General features: G+C 47.7%; 1 protein-coding gene across 9 annotated transcripts in view; it reads right to left on the bottom strand.

The window, feature by feature from the left end:
* SEPTIN11 (septin 11) overlaps nt 1-14,357 on the bottom strand; it is a 64,116-nt gene that overhangs the window by 9,386 nt on the left and 40,373 nt on the right. For 8 of the 9 annotated variants that reach the window (XR_011809317.1, XM_013101854.5, XM_027456071.3 and 5 more), the window contains exons 6-9: nt 13,418-13,514; nt 11,593-11,761; nt 7,884-8,016; nt 6,692-6,879 (exon numbers count right to left, since the gene is read on the bottom strand). Coding sequence is in view for 8 of the 9 variants with exons in the window: in XM_013101854.5 (XP_012957308.1) it covers nt 6,692-6,879; nt 7,884-8,016; nt 11,593-11,761; nt 13,418-13,514 (587 nt within the window). In the remaining variant the exon portion in view is untranslated. Of the gene's footprint in view, nt 1-1,122; nt 6,880-7,883; nt 8,017-11,592; nt 11,762-13,417; nt 13,515-14,357 lie in introns of those variants that run through there. The other variant, XM_072038025.1, reaches the window with a different exon arrangement.

Below are 14,357 nucleotides of genomic sequence, written 5' to 3'. Positions count from 1 at the left end.
TCCCATCCCGAAATTATGGCAGTATGCTCAGTCAGGAAAAGACTTGAGTACGTGTCTGTACTGCGGTTCTGTGGGGGTCTGAGGCACACAGATGTGCTGCCCCGAAAACAGCACGCTTCTCTGTCATCAGGCCTTATCGCCAACAACTTAGGATGAAAAAAGCATAGAAGTAGAGGAATCTGAGAAATTGAGTAGAAAAAAAGTAAGGTAAAAGACAGCTTGTTCCTGCAGAGAGAGCCTGGAAGTCAACAGAGTCAAGTTCTCCCTCATGGGATCGGGCCAGCAGCAGATTTGGCCCCGAGCCTTCTCTCCAGCCTGTACAGCACAGTGGAAAGTCTCTGCTGTCCTAGCTGGAGAAATCAGATCCCACCTTGGGAAAGAAGCGTTCCCATGAAATGCTTCCTAAGGGAGGTGAGAGGGACTGTGCATGGCAAAGATTTCCCACATCAACTGCCCGAGCACCACCACGGTGCACATCAGCACTAAGAAAGGGTTTTGTGAGCTTGGGATAGCAGGGCTGCATCTGTCCTCTAACTTATGGGTGAAAAAGGGCTGTTAAACCCTATGGCCAGTGATGATCAGATCAATAAGGATATGGTCACTTACAAAATACCAGGGATCCTGACGGGCAGGATATTACTGCACCTACATTCCATCAGTGGTTGTGTGCAGCAGTTCTAATACCATAAGCAGAACCTGCCAAATTACTACCAGCCCTCAGAAAGTGGTGTACAATGCTATTAGTTCAGTGCAGCAGATAGGGATGGCTCATGGCAATTATGGGATCCAGCCCAGGCAGGGTAGCAGTAACAAAAAGTACCCAAATGCAGCTTTTGAGAGGGGCAGGGGTGCCTGCTTCACTGAAACCTTAGATTATCAGCAGCACTCCTGACTGCTGGCGTAATGTAGGCACCCAAGCAACTTCCCTGAGGGAAACTGGGGCTGTAACTTCAGGACCATCTGTGCAGGTGGTGAATAAAGGAAAGGAGGCAAAACTGAAAGGAGTTGCATCACAGGTGATGAGGAAACAAACGTGGGATGATCTTGTGCAAGCTGGTGTCCCACCACCAAAAATAAACAGGATCACAGCATCAGGAATGCTTCACTGATGGCAAAAGTTGATGTAAAAAAAAAAAAAAGCCTCCCCTGCACACTGCATTCTCCTGCTACCTCAAAGCAAAGCACTACTTGTCAAATGCCAAAATAGCAGAAATGAACGTTTGGCAGGTCCCCCACAACTGCTGCCTCTAATGGTGAAGGGGACTGGCGTCCCGATGTTCCTTTAAGTACGAAGTGTGGGTCTGGAGGGGTTTTACATGTGGTAGCTCTGGGGAATACTGGAGCTGAAGTTCCTGTATTACACAGTAATACCAACAATAAAGAAGCCACATCACGGATCTGCATACTGGGGTGAAATCCCACCCTGTCTCTCTGACCTAATTTAACAACAGGACGAGACCCATTTGCAACAACGCTGCCAATTGCCCCAATTAAATAATGCATTTTGGGTATTGATGGGGAGGGTGAGAAACCATTCAGGGGCACTTCAACAAGTGGAAATCATTAAAGAAACCATGCCTGCTATTAATATTCCTACATGGCCCATTTGAAAAATCAGATGGCACTTGGGGAGTGCCTGTAGGTTACAGAGAATTGAATAAAGCCACCCCTCTATGTGCAGTTACAAATCCAGATGTGGTTACTATCGTAGAAATAGCAAAAATTCACAACCCTGCAAGGCGGTGATCGATGCTGCTGATGCTTTCTTTTCAATAGCCATTGCTTCAAACAGCCAAGACGTTTGCCTTCACCTGGCAACAAAACCAATAGACTTCCTAAATCCTGCCTCAGGGGTATAAACACAGACCCGCCACTTGCTACTAAAGGACAGTAGCTGCCGTACCACTATGGCTGGGTACCAACACTGTTTACCGTTACATTAATGATCTATTGATCGTGGCAGAGTCACAACCAGAAGCCAAAACAGCTGCTGAATCCCTGAAAGTGCACTTACAGGACCAAGGCTGGGCAATGAATCCAAAGAGAAGAATAGAGGACCCTAGAACTATGGTGCAATTTTGGGGACCAGTTTGGCACGGACAGATTAGAGAACTACCAAACAAGGTACAGCAAATAGTCCAGCAATTTCCTGTACCAACCACAGCAAAACAACTGCAGACTTCTCTGGGACTTTTACGGCAGAGAATTTTTATTCTACGTCTTGCAGTATTAATGCGCCCTCTGCAGCAACTGACCAAGAAAAGAGTTGTTTGTTCTATGATCCTATTACAACACCTCAAGCACAAATTGTTTACACTGACAGATTGTCCAAATCTTGTGTCCAAAGAAGGACAATGAAGCTGGCAAAGGGTCTAGAGAACAAGTCTTATGAGGAGCGGCCAAGGGAGCTGGGATTGTTTAGCTTGGAGAAAAGGCAGCTCAGGGGAGACCTCACTGTTTTGTAAAATTACCTTAAGGGAGGCTGTAGCACGGTCGGGATCTGTCTCTTCTCCCAAGAGCCAAGTGATAAGACACGGGGAAATGGCCTCAAGTTGCACCAGGAGAGGTTTAGGTTGGATATTAGGAGAAATTTCTTTACTGAAAGGGTTGTGCGGCACTGGAACAGGCTGCCCAGAGAAGTGGTTGAGTCACCATCCCTGGAGGGCTTCAAGAAATGTGTAGATGTAGATGTACAGATGTAGATGTAGGTGTTTGGTAGCATGGTTTAGTGGTGGTCTTTAATACTAGGTTAAATATTGAACTAGATGATCTTAGAGGTCTTTTCCAACCTGAATGACTCTATGATTGTTTAGCAGGACCGCATCCTGTTAGTCTACACATAAAGACTCATATAATAAACCCTGAGTATGCAGTATGGTTCAGTACTCCAAATTCTCCCCTTTTTCTACATCCTCTGTTTATATCAGATTCTTGAGTTCTTATATTTCAGGTACATATGACATATACCTGTGCCTTATCTAGGGTAGACAGCAATGAAACACTGTCATTGGTGTTGCAAAAAAACATTGAACTGAAGTTCAATCTGAAAAAGTAGAAGCCATAGCTCTTCAATCTGTGTGGGCAGTTACAGCATCTAAAGCCACCAAGGCTAGAGGAACATTGGCTGAAGAAGCTGGAGCAACCGTAAATGCATTACTGGAAGGAGATGACACCCCTATTTTCCTTTCCTGTCATGGTTTGGCTCAGCATGCTTTATCGACTTGTACTACAAGCACCTACCCTGGATATATTTCCCCAAGATCAATAGGTAAATATTTGGGTTGGGTTGGCCTTTACTGTAACCAATTCCTCATTGTTATTCTTTCCAAGTAGTGAATAGAGAGCCTGGCATGTGCCCCCGCACAAGGTTTAAAATGGACAAGTCAATTGCCTTAAAATTGGAAGCATCTGCTGCATGCTAAGGAACCTCACAGAATCAACTGGTGATGTACTACCTCCTTCTTCAACGTCATTACAGCTGTCATAAGGCTGAAGGCATGTGCTACTTCAACATAGCCAGCTAGTGTGCAGGATGACATTCAACAGCTCCAGGACTTACTGCATCCAGAGAAACCATCTGTTGGTGATGCCTGGCTAAGTCTCTGACAGGATGTGTGGTGCATCTCACTGAGAACACCGTACGTTTATATGTTAATTCCTTTTCCTTTATGTTATTACATGACTCTGTAAGTTACCCTGCCCCACACTGCTAGCCCATTCTTGAGCAAAAGGGGTGGAACATAGTAGGAAAAGTGTTAAAAGCAGAATATTGTTGAGAAGGATTGTAAATAGGTTCAAGTGACCTTGCAGCTGGGAGTACGTAAAGCCTGGAGAGCAGTAGCATAGGAAAACACCTACCACAACTATTGCTGTTTATCCTCTACGGGTTTACAAGTAGCACATCTATGCATAGCTAACATAGGTGTTTGGTAGACTTGGAGGTGCCCTCCAGGACACGCTTGAGCTCCCTGCATTGGTATGGAAAAGATCAAAGCACACTGAGGATGACAGCACAGTGGTAAACCCACACCCGTGTGGGCTCTCTATAAGCAGGTGTCAACAGCAGGTCAGCAGTCCTCTAGCATGGACCGAGCTCATCAGTGCCTGCGTGCCCACCTGCGTGCCCCTGCCTGGCTGCTGCTCTGGAGATTCCCCGTCTGGCCAGGTAAAGAAAAGAAATGCACTCCGAGCTTCTGCCCTGGGCCTGCAGTTCCTCTGCTGCCTGAGCTGATGCACACAGAAGCCTCAGAAAAACCAGGATGTGCTACAAGGCAGAAGCATCAGCATTTCCCTTTAGAGCTGCCGTTAGTAACTCAGACACTACAGAACCATTGAAGCAGTTGCTGCACCTGCTGTGGAGCGACACTGCAAGGGCATGCTGCTTACGGACGTGCATGTTCCTCATGACTGGACTTCTGTAAATGCGTCAGCAAAGCAGAAACTGCGTTGTCACAGCCGCTAGAAACGTCAATGAATCACACCCACAACATTGTGCTTGTACCACCCAACTTCACAGAAGCAAACAGCAGCTAACCGTGGCTACCAGAAGTTACAAAACTTCCCCAACCATTTCATACTACTCTCGTATCTCAGAGGTGCAAAAAAATTGATTGCAATGTTCTTAAAAAATATTTAACTACTGACTCTGCTTGAGATAAGAAAATGGGTCTTGAAAATTTTCTGTTGTGTTTAGGAAACGGGCCACCACGTCTGAATTCTCAGGTGAGAGAAGACAGCATTTCAACCTATCCGACTCACAGGCACCGTCACGGAACGGTGTGTCAGCATGCTGGGACAACAGCTGCCAGACACTTATTTCCACAGTTCGGCACACCACTGGCCGGTCTGTAATGATTTCGTTACCCAAGCAGAGCATGCAGCACACAATCGCTCCACGTATCTCAGTGGGAGCCGAAGGCCAAGTTCTCAGTTCGCATAAAGCAGCACGGCTCCATAGGAGCTACATCAATTTACATCAGCTGAGGAACAAGCCCCAGGCCCACCCCTCCCTCTGCAGAAGAAGGCAGGGGCAGAAGCGATGAATGATGGCCACCGACCCAGTAGTAGAGATAGGGGATGTACAGTAAGCATCTGCAGAACTTCCCCAGCTATAAAAGTATACTGGTATATATGCAATGCAGCAGAGCCTCATAGGCACACCCCGTGAGACAGGTCAGGCCTGGCTGAAGTCCTCAGGTTAGCAAGGGAGACAGAAGTGTCTGTATCACATTCCTGCCAGCGTTTTGGTTCTTTCAATGGTTACAGCTTAGTGTTACTCGAGAAGGTTACTCTGCCAGCGTTGACTCAAACACACTTGGTATCGGCTCTTAAGAGAAGCGTGGAACTGTCATTTTTGTGTGTGGATTGAAGAAAGAAGCATTTCCCAGTGAGACTGGCTGTATTAGCATCTTTACAGCTCTCCTGATTGCAGTTATCAACTAGCGCCGTTATCACAAATAACCCAGAAAAGACTTGCACAAGTATCCCCTTATTGGGTATGGAAAAACTGGATGGAATTTACAACAGGAGGCTCCAAAACAGCCTCTGTACAATAACCTGTTTTGCTTCGCTATACAAACAAGCTGTGCAGTCTACTTCACCTCTGCAATGCTTATCTGGCTTCACCATACATACCACATCCAAGTGGATGTTGCATTCTGCTTTTTAAAGGATGGTGAAGTAGCCAGTATCATGTAATAAATATGAGACTTTTGCACTAATAAGCAAACTAAACATAGCCATCTCCAAGTACAGGCTGCAAGAAAGAGATTACACCAGTTTGGGTCAATCGGGAGATTTTCAGCAAAGCTCTGCGGGGACTTAACTCTGAGCCCAAACCAATGGCAATGTTCCTCCAGTTTCAACAGAAGCAGAGTTAGGTCCACACTGAGCACATCTGAAAATCCTGCCTCCCAGTGCTGACCACAGGAGGGACTGTCCACAGATACGCTTGGTTTCTACTGAAGTTGCAGAAACCTCAAAGTATCAGAGGGTAGGGGATTATAATCCTAGTATACAAATATAAAATAGTAGAAAACAGTGCTATTGTCTTTACTAAAAGGTACGGGGGGTTTCTTAGCTTATAACGTCAACTCGATACAAATACAAATGCCATTTACCTGCAATTACGGTACCATAGTAGTTGCTTGTTTTTTTAAAAAACAAAGAAAACTTCTCATCTTTAAAGCAAGCTCCCAAGTATTCACTTTTGGCACTAAGATTTCCATGTCAAAATAACATGGCGGTTTTGGTTTCTGATCTACTTCTACTTACAACTATAACCTTAAAGAATGGGAACTGGGGACTACTGTCGGGTGAGAGGAGGAATGGGTTAAGACCCCTTTTTAATTTTGGCTCAGGCAGATAAATCTGCATTCAGAACAACCCAGAGCTATTCCAGAAGATGCTGGACAGATCACGGGTCAAACCTCCACCATCTGATTGCTCTCCCATACCAGTCAGACTTCAGTCAGACTTCGACAAAATTTGAAGGTACTCTTCTGGAAAAAAATTAAGATCATGTCCCTGGCCCACCCTTTAGAAAAAAAATATTTTATTTGATCAGGCTGATAAAAGCCCAGTTTCCAGTCTGGTAATGGGGAAAAGCAAATACAGACATGCAGCAAAAAAACAAAAACAACCCCCCAAACTGTAATAAGCCCTACAAAGGATGTGGGTGACATCCGCTTACTTTTTCTTGTCCTTGTCTTTCTTGGTTTGTTGAGAACCTGCCTGCTGAGCCTGTGACTGTAATAGCTGAGCTGCTGCCTTCTTCTTTTGGAAGTTGTTCAGCTCTTCCTCAAGCTCCTTCTTTTTGTCTTCCACCTTTTTCTTCTCTTCTTGGTGAGTCCTCTTTAGATGGTCAAACTTTTCATGGAGCTGCCAGGGCAGAGAAAATAAGAATTAGACGGGAAGGGAAGAATGCTTTACCCCAATAACAGGAACAATGCCTGAAGTGGTCCCACTAGCACTGGGGCCTGACTGAGCTGATAAGTCACTGACCTGTCCCCCAAGAAAAATGTACCCTCATGAAAAAAGCCCTGCAATGGACACAAGCACAGAGTTAAATTGCCATAGGAATACAACAGGTCTCCCTCTGTTTCCAAGCCCCATGTTCCTACTGGACTCTCTCATGCTTATACAATGCCAAAAAAATACAGCCAGTCAAGGTGATGCTTTTTACTGGAGCACTTCTCTGTCCCTCCGTGAGGCCCAAGAAACAGTTGCCTCCCCCAGCAAGATGTCAGTGTCTTCCCTGGCCCACAGCATCAGCTCATACACACTGAGGAAATCAGAGCAGAGTAGAGCAGCTCTCAGAGAGCTCTGTCACATCCCTGCAGGACTGTGCTGAGCTGGACTTACTGCCCTCCGGGGAGTCTTCGCCTACATGCTGCAAGTCTCTAGATGGAGTGGCTGCTAGCGGGCAGCACTGGTTGCAGCACAACTGAAGATCTGTAAATCAATGTTACTTCAGGAAGCAAACATTCTCTCCTTTGGGTGGGAATGAAGAGATGAGGGAGCAGTGAGAACTATGTCGCAGCAAGGCTGGCATTTCTGTGGAATCACAGCCGCAGCAGTTGTTTCTATCACTGCAGCACCTCCCACAGGCTTTAAGGTACATATCCTCCTTCAGATGCTCAAAACCAGGGAATGCTCCTGCCCCATTTTATGGGCACAGTACTTGTGCGATGAGGTCACAGCACAAGCCCATGGCAGGACTAGGAACCAAGTCTGTATCTGCTCCCTCAAACTGTTTATGCCTGGCAAGCCCTTTTTCATTCAGGCTTGATGTTGGAATCCAGGTGCCCACATCCTCAGGGCTCTCTTGGAAAAATCCCAGCTCACACTCTCACACACAGCCCTCTGAGTTACAAGATACTCACATCTTTCTCAGCTTCTTTCAATTCTGCTTCCTTTTCCTTCACTCTCATGACAAACATCTGCCTCATTTCATCCTCCTTCTTCTGGAGTTCACCCAGGAACTCGTTCCTCTTTGCTTCGTAAGTCTCTTGGAGACTGTCAAAACACAGAAAAAAAAACAAAGAGTCAGAGCTATGTTTCATGCAGAGTCATGAGTTTCCAGCCTTTGGTGATCTTACCGCATCGTCCTTTCACAAAACGTCACCAGAGGTCCCTGCCGTGCAAGCAAGGCGTGAACCCCTCCCCAGAAACCTGTCCTATTTTTTTAGATGGCAGCAACAGGGGTGGCAGCGGGGGTACAAACCGGCAAGCAAAACTGAGCACACTGTTCAGGATCCTGTAAATCACTCAGCAGGCAGGATCCCTGTCCTCCAAAATATACAGCCACTGCATAAAGAACCTCTGGTGCTAGCACAGCTTGTTACCTGCTTGATTCACACCTTCTTGCTTCTCCACGCTGTTTGTCCTGAATCTCTTCATTTGACGTGCAAGGTTTGCCGAGCAGAGACAGGCATAGCAAAGAGCAAAATCTGGCTGTATGCAGTTCATTAAGCATGGTGTTGACACAAAGCAAAATTAACTTTCACTATTCACTGCTAATGGATTCAGACCGGGAGCTTTATTAAGATAAAGCCACCTTGGGAGACCTCTCTTTCTCCTTTAGCTCTCAAGGGAGACAGTCTTTGCAAATGACTGCCAGAATTCCCTCTCCGAATAACCACACCACCCGATTCTTTCATTCCTTTATTCCCCCCTCTACTTCTTCACATTCCTTTATTTCCCCAGCACTGAGATATCACAGCAAATATTTGGGACACAAACACGTTGTACATGCACCTCTGAGATTTTCAGGGCCTCGCAGGAAATCTGGATGCCAAATTCCTTTTTGTTTTATTCCTTACATGGATTTGGGTATTTCAGCTGTTACGATAGTGTGGGAATGATAACTGTTTCCCCAAGAAGCTTCTCTGAAACTGCATTTTTTAAAAGAAAATGCCACTGCTATCAGAGAGACGCGCTGCACGCGTGCACCTAAGGAACACGTTAACCACTGGGCCAGTGGGACATGTTAATCCCATTAAAATCAAGGTTTTGTCGTTCCTAGTCTGTGCCTATATTTTTTTTATTTGAACTGGGGAACAAAACTGGACACACAGACTCAAGACCTGGGCTAACGCTGCTAACTGATGGGCACTTGGATTTCCTCTTAAGGTACTCCACCGAGGAGCCGCCTGAGCTGCTCTTACATTACACAGCACCCGGCACTGTGGAGCAACCCCACGATTCCAGCTGACCACAGCAGCTTCCTGGACAACAAACCAAAAAGGCTCATTCTACAAATCGCAGAAATCTTTTCATGTGAGAACAGAGCGAGAGGCGTCTTCGGACTCTGAACTCAGTTAAGACCCGCTCCAGTCACAGTGGATGGAGATTGGGCCACTCGAATCAAAGCCTCCCTAAAATTCAGTCTTGGACTTAACCCTCTGGCTGTGGACGTTGAAACCCACATTTATAAACCCTTCTGAAGAAACTGGCTGGAGCCTAGGAAAACTCTCTGCGCGGATTAGTCTCTGCTGCTCAGTGCCCAGAAATGCAATCTGCAGTTAGTGACATCCCATCCTAGGGAGCAGCAGAGCCTTGCGGACTGAAAGGGAAAGCTGCACGCTGCGAGTTGTATCCTGCACTGCAAAACCTTTCCTTGCAAAGCTCACTTCCAACACTGCAGTGCCAGGCAAGCAGAAAAAGGCTTGCAGGAGCGAGGGCAGAGGCTTGTGGTTAATTTTTCCCATCTCCAATGCTAATCCCAGCTTCAGTCAAACATTTGCCACTTACCTAAAGCCAGAAAACCTAAATCTCTACTGAAGTGACTCTGATTTCCAAAGAAGCTAAATTCACAGAGAAACTGGCCCGGCAACTCCAGGCTGCATATGAAAAAACACTTCCAGCCCCAGGGAATAACAGTCCAAAGCTACTGGGATCCCTACAGCTTCTCACAGACACAGATGACAAGGGAATTTGCTTTTTAAGTGCACAACAGTTTGCTGGGGTCTTTTGCCCAGCTCACCCCGAGAGTTACGAAGGGTTCCCTGGTGCAAACTGGCTGAAGAGCAGTGGTCTCCCAGTACCAGGAGGGAAAGCATGGCTTTGATTGCTGGTCTCAGGAAGAACAGAGAGAACCAAACCTCCTGTTCCCCTCATTTCAGACATACATCAGCCTCAGCCAAACAGCTCGGGTTCATGGGTTCTGTTTGTTTATGGGAGAGAGGGAGGGAGGAGGCAGCCAGAGCGAACTGTTCTGAACTAGCACGTACCAGATGGAGAAATTCTGTACGTTTTCATTTCCTTTCTACTTATAGCTTGGTCAAAAGAGGCCTCGTGCACAGGAAGCAATGGAAATTCCTCAGATTCCTGGAAGGGAAGGGCTGAGCCCATCTTAAGCCATTGCTCTCCAGAAAGGAAATCCAATAAAGCTTCACACTTGGGCTCAGTAACAGAACTCAGCACAGTTTCTCCACTGCAAAAGAAATGCAGCTGCATAGCCTCAGCAAGTCACAAATCAAACCCTGAACTGAAGCAAACTCTGTGTTGTGGCACAGGCCTCGCTCTGCTCTCTGCGGTCCGCTGTTTTCCAGAAACAGGAGCACGAGGCCCCCCGCTCAGCCTTCTGCTCTGGAGCCCACCTGGTTTTCCCCCATTGAACATCTGAGATAAATTGCATCTGTGGTGATCTGCACAAGCCAGCTGTGTGTCTGCCATCTCAAGATTGGCACGTCCATTCCTGACATGCACGAGTGCTACAGAGATAAACCAGCGTCAGTGCAAAGATGCTGGAGTAATCCTGACTCCTTTCCCCTGGGGCAGAGAGGAGCGTGGGATGCTCCCAAAGCAGGGGGGGGCAATTATTAGGGAAAAGGTGGGGAGAAACAGGAAACGGAGGAAGAAAACAAACATTCACTCCCAAATTCCCACACAGCTGATGTTCCTGGCTAATGACTTGGGCTTTGGACCAATAAAGCTGTCAGAGGCAGCGTAAACTTTGTAGTTAGCAGTAAGCCAAGCCTCACGCATCAGACCATTGCACTGTCTTCACACAGCACCTTGCACCAGCTGTGGAAAACCCTAGGAGAGCCAACAAGAACATTTATCTCAGGATCTCCCCGTGGGTGACCAACCTCCATGCATGAGTCGGCTTCATCTCAGCACGGACACAGCTGCACTGGAAGCACTTTTTACAAACCCAGCTGTTGTACCTGGCAGAGTGAGCTGGCAGCAAAACACAGTTGAGTCTACGTTGGAGGAAAGGGGGCACTAACACACCACCTTATGATTGCAAAACCTGCTCTGTTCCAGGGGCAGAAAGCATCAGAAGTTCCTGGGCAATTTGCTTTCCAATGATCAGCTTTCCAACTCCAACAGGAGCTGTATTCCTGAAGATCAGGCATTTTTAAGCTGGAGTGTTAACCAGCCAAACTTCTCCTGTGTTTTTCCTGTACAAAGCATAAAGCCCTGGGGGCAGAATTGCACTGCACAAAGTCTTACTGCCCAGCCACACTTCAGATCTCGGCTGCTTTAAGCGACCATGGCTATTCCCTCTGTGGTCCATGCAAATGCTGGCATCCTGAAGACCTCCCAGCTCCCTGGCTGTTCAAGGCCCAAGTTGTCTTCTCCTACCTGAAAGGCTTGCTGTCTGGATCCGTGTCCTTGAATCCCATTTCCTCTAGCTTGCAGCGCCTGTACAGCTCGTAGTGTCGGGTGTGCGTCTGCTCCCTCAAGTCCTCCATATTCACTCGGATCAGCATCTCCCGCAGCTTCACAAAGTCACAGTGATTCTCATTTTCGACTGCAAACAAGACAAACCATCCACAAAGAGAACAAAGAAGGGTCCCCCATTTCCCTGGACACAGGCCCCAGTTTGGCAAGCCTGAGAGGTTTTCAAGCTCGCAAGTGCAGCTCCAGGACAAGCTGCACCAAAACATCTTGCTGAACTGGGGGTGAAAGCACCCCACGCCAAACACAGGCATCAGCCCAAGGCCGTTCAGTGGAGTTGCAAGATTCCCGTGCTTCCCATCTGCACCAGCAAGGTGATGCCGACCCATTTGGACACGGGATTGCACGTCCCACTCCAATCCATTCTAAATGTAAGCCACCAACAGGGGCCCAGGCAGGCAGCAGAAACTCTGATTGTGGCCACAGTGAAAACAAAGGATATGAGAAGACCCTGGCAGAGATGCTGTAATCGTGCTTTCATAACCATTTCTATGCAGAACACAGCTCGGTGTGCCCTGGTCAGCTCCTGGGAGAGCAAGCTGTTCAGCCCAGAGGGGTCTGTGGCCAGAAGGCTGCACACAGTTTGGGTGTGCTTAAAAATAAGGGGTGGAAATTCTCTTTTTAGGATACAACCGCAAGCAGCAGGCAGCTCTGCTGCTAGCAGATAGCTCTGCAGCATGTCCCTGGGGACCCAGCAGAGCACTCCAGCTGCTCCCCCTCAGATCAGAGCAGCTGTCTCAGAGGAAAGGGACAATTCAGGGCCAGATCTTCAAAGTCCCTCCAGTACCCAACTAAATCTCTTCAACTATCTGGTCTTAGTTCCTGGGAACAGCCAGAACCCAGCAGGATACATGTCGAGCACAAGACTTAGCAAACATTAACTTCTTTCCTAACTGCAGTTATCCCCGGTATTACCCCATGGCAGACACAGACAGAAAGTCTGAAGCTGCTTGAGGGCCAGATTGTATTACTGAGATAAACTGGGTGAGTTTTGCAGAATTGTCCTGTGGATGCTCCCCCGCAGCTTGCTGGGACGTTCTCCAATTGAACAGTGCAGCTGAAACCACAAGCAGCCCACCACGGTCTCAATGCTTTACTTCCCACTGCTGGTTGGGAAAGCGAGGACCAGCCTGTTCTTTGGGAGCTTTGGTACAGCCTGGGCTGCAAACAGAGCCCAAGCCAAACTCTGCTCTCCAAAGGTGCTTTTGGTTGACTTTTATGAGGGGATTGCATACTCAAGCCACAGGTCCATACTTTAGGATGGCAGGAAATGACACACCAAGCAGTCAGGGTTGAATTAGTTCTGCTCCCGCTTCAGGCTGGCAAGGCAGGGCACCTGCTCTCCTCCCCGGAAAAGTCCCCCAGCTACATGGGTGTATGCTGGCTTTTGTGTCAACTCCAAAGCTGTTGGCTGCCCCAGCTTTCCCCATTGTTCACACTTAACAGCTGGCAGAAAAGCACATGGAACAGAGAAGGGTTATTATTTTTTAATTGGAGATTCAACAGCTCCTAGTGAGCTCCACCACCCTGATCTTTCCCAAAGCAAGGGGCCACGCTGAGCCCCACTCACCCCCTCCAAAACTAGCGTGAGGTTGCAAAGCCCTGATTTCACGGAGAAAGACCTTGCTTTCTCAAGGCAGATTTTGATAAGGGGCATTCAGAGATCACTGCACCTTTCATGAGAAAGAGAGAAGACGACAAAGACTCATTTGTGATTTCAGCAACATACCCTGCACAACGCCCCAGGGGTACTGCCTGGCTTTGGCCATCTTATTGCCAATCTTCACTTCTTCGGTGCTGCCAACTACGGCGAATGGAAGGTGGACCTACAGAGGAAAGGGACAAGGAGGTTAGGGATTTCCTTTCTTGCCTTGCCAGGGACTGTTTCTGAAAAGAGCTGTTTATGTGGCAGCTGTGCTGGATTTAAGTTGCTCAAGTGCCTTTCCAATTCAGCTGGTGTTTTAGGAAGACCAACAGGACAGCCTGGATTAAAAACCTTCGCAAAGTCCAAAATTCTGAAGTCCTAAAAATAAGAGATTCTTTTTCCTAAAAAAAGAATAAGACTTTACATGTAACTGCAATGCACGACTACGTTCAGCACAGAAAAAGGATTACAAACTTGAGCACTGAGGAAAAATAACTGTCAAACAGCAAAAAAGGAAAATAAAATACATGCTCGAAAGGAAGATAGGCTAAAAAATCAGGGAGTTTCTGCTGCTAGAAATAACTGCTAATGTTTCCTCTTAAAAAGGGCAAAACTGCGAGCAAGGGGAAGAGCAGAGTCAACCCAGCCCAGGGCAGACGTGTCTGAGTCACCGAGCTCTGCTATGTCCCGGTCTCCCCGCGGGTGTGGCGGCAACAGTTTGGGATCCGCTCCCAGAACTGCAGCTGCTGCCAGGAGGGAGCTTGCCTCTCCTGCCAGCTCCCCCCCCCGTGCTGTGCCCTGCCCAAACGGCACCCGAAAGGGCTGAGCTCAAGCCCTGGGAGTGCATGCCTTGGCCACCAGGTTGTGGTCACAGGCTGGGCAGGAGGGAAAAAGCCTCAAAAAAAGCAGCAGAGAGGGTATGATTAAAACTGGCAAAGGTTCCCAGCAGCCAGGCTGCACCAGAGGGCAAGGCACGCACCGCACATGCAGCGCCCTGGCAGGAGCACATCCCTTCCCTGTGCCA

The sequence above is a fragment of the Anas platyrhynchos genome, chromosome 4, assembly GCF_047663525.1.
Source record: "Anas platyrhynchos isolate ZD024472 breed Pekin duck chromosome 4, IASCAAS_PekinDuck_T2T, whole genome shotgun sequence".
Classification (NCBI taxonomy): domain Eukaryota; kingdom Metazoa; phylum Chordata; class Aves; order Anseriformes; family Anatidae; genus Anas; species Anas platyrhynchos.
This window is presented reverse-complemented; position numbering and strand designations above follow the sequence as displayed.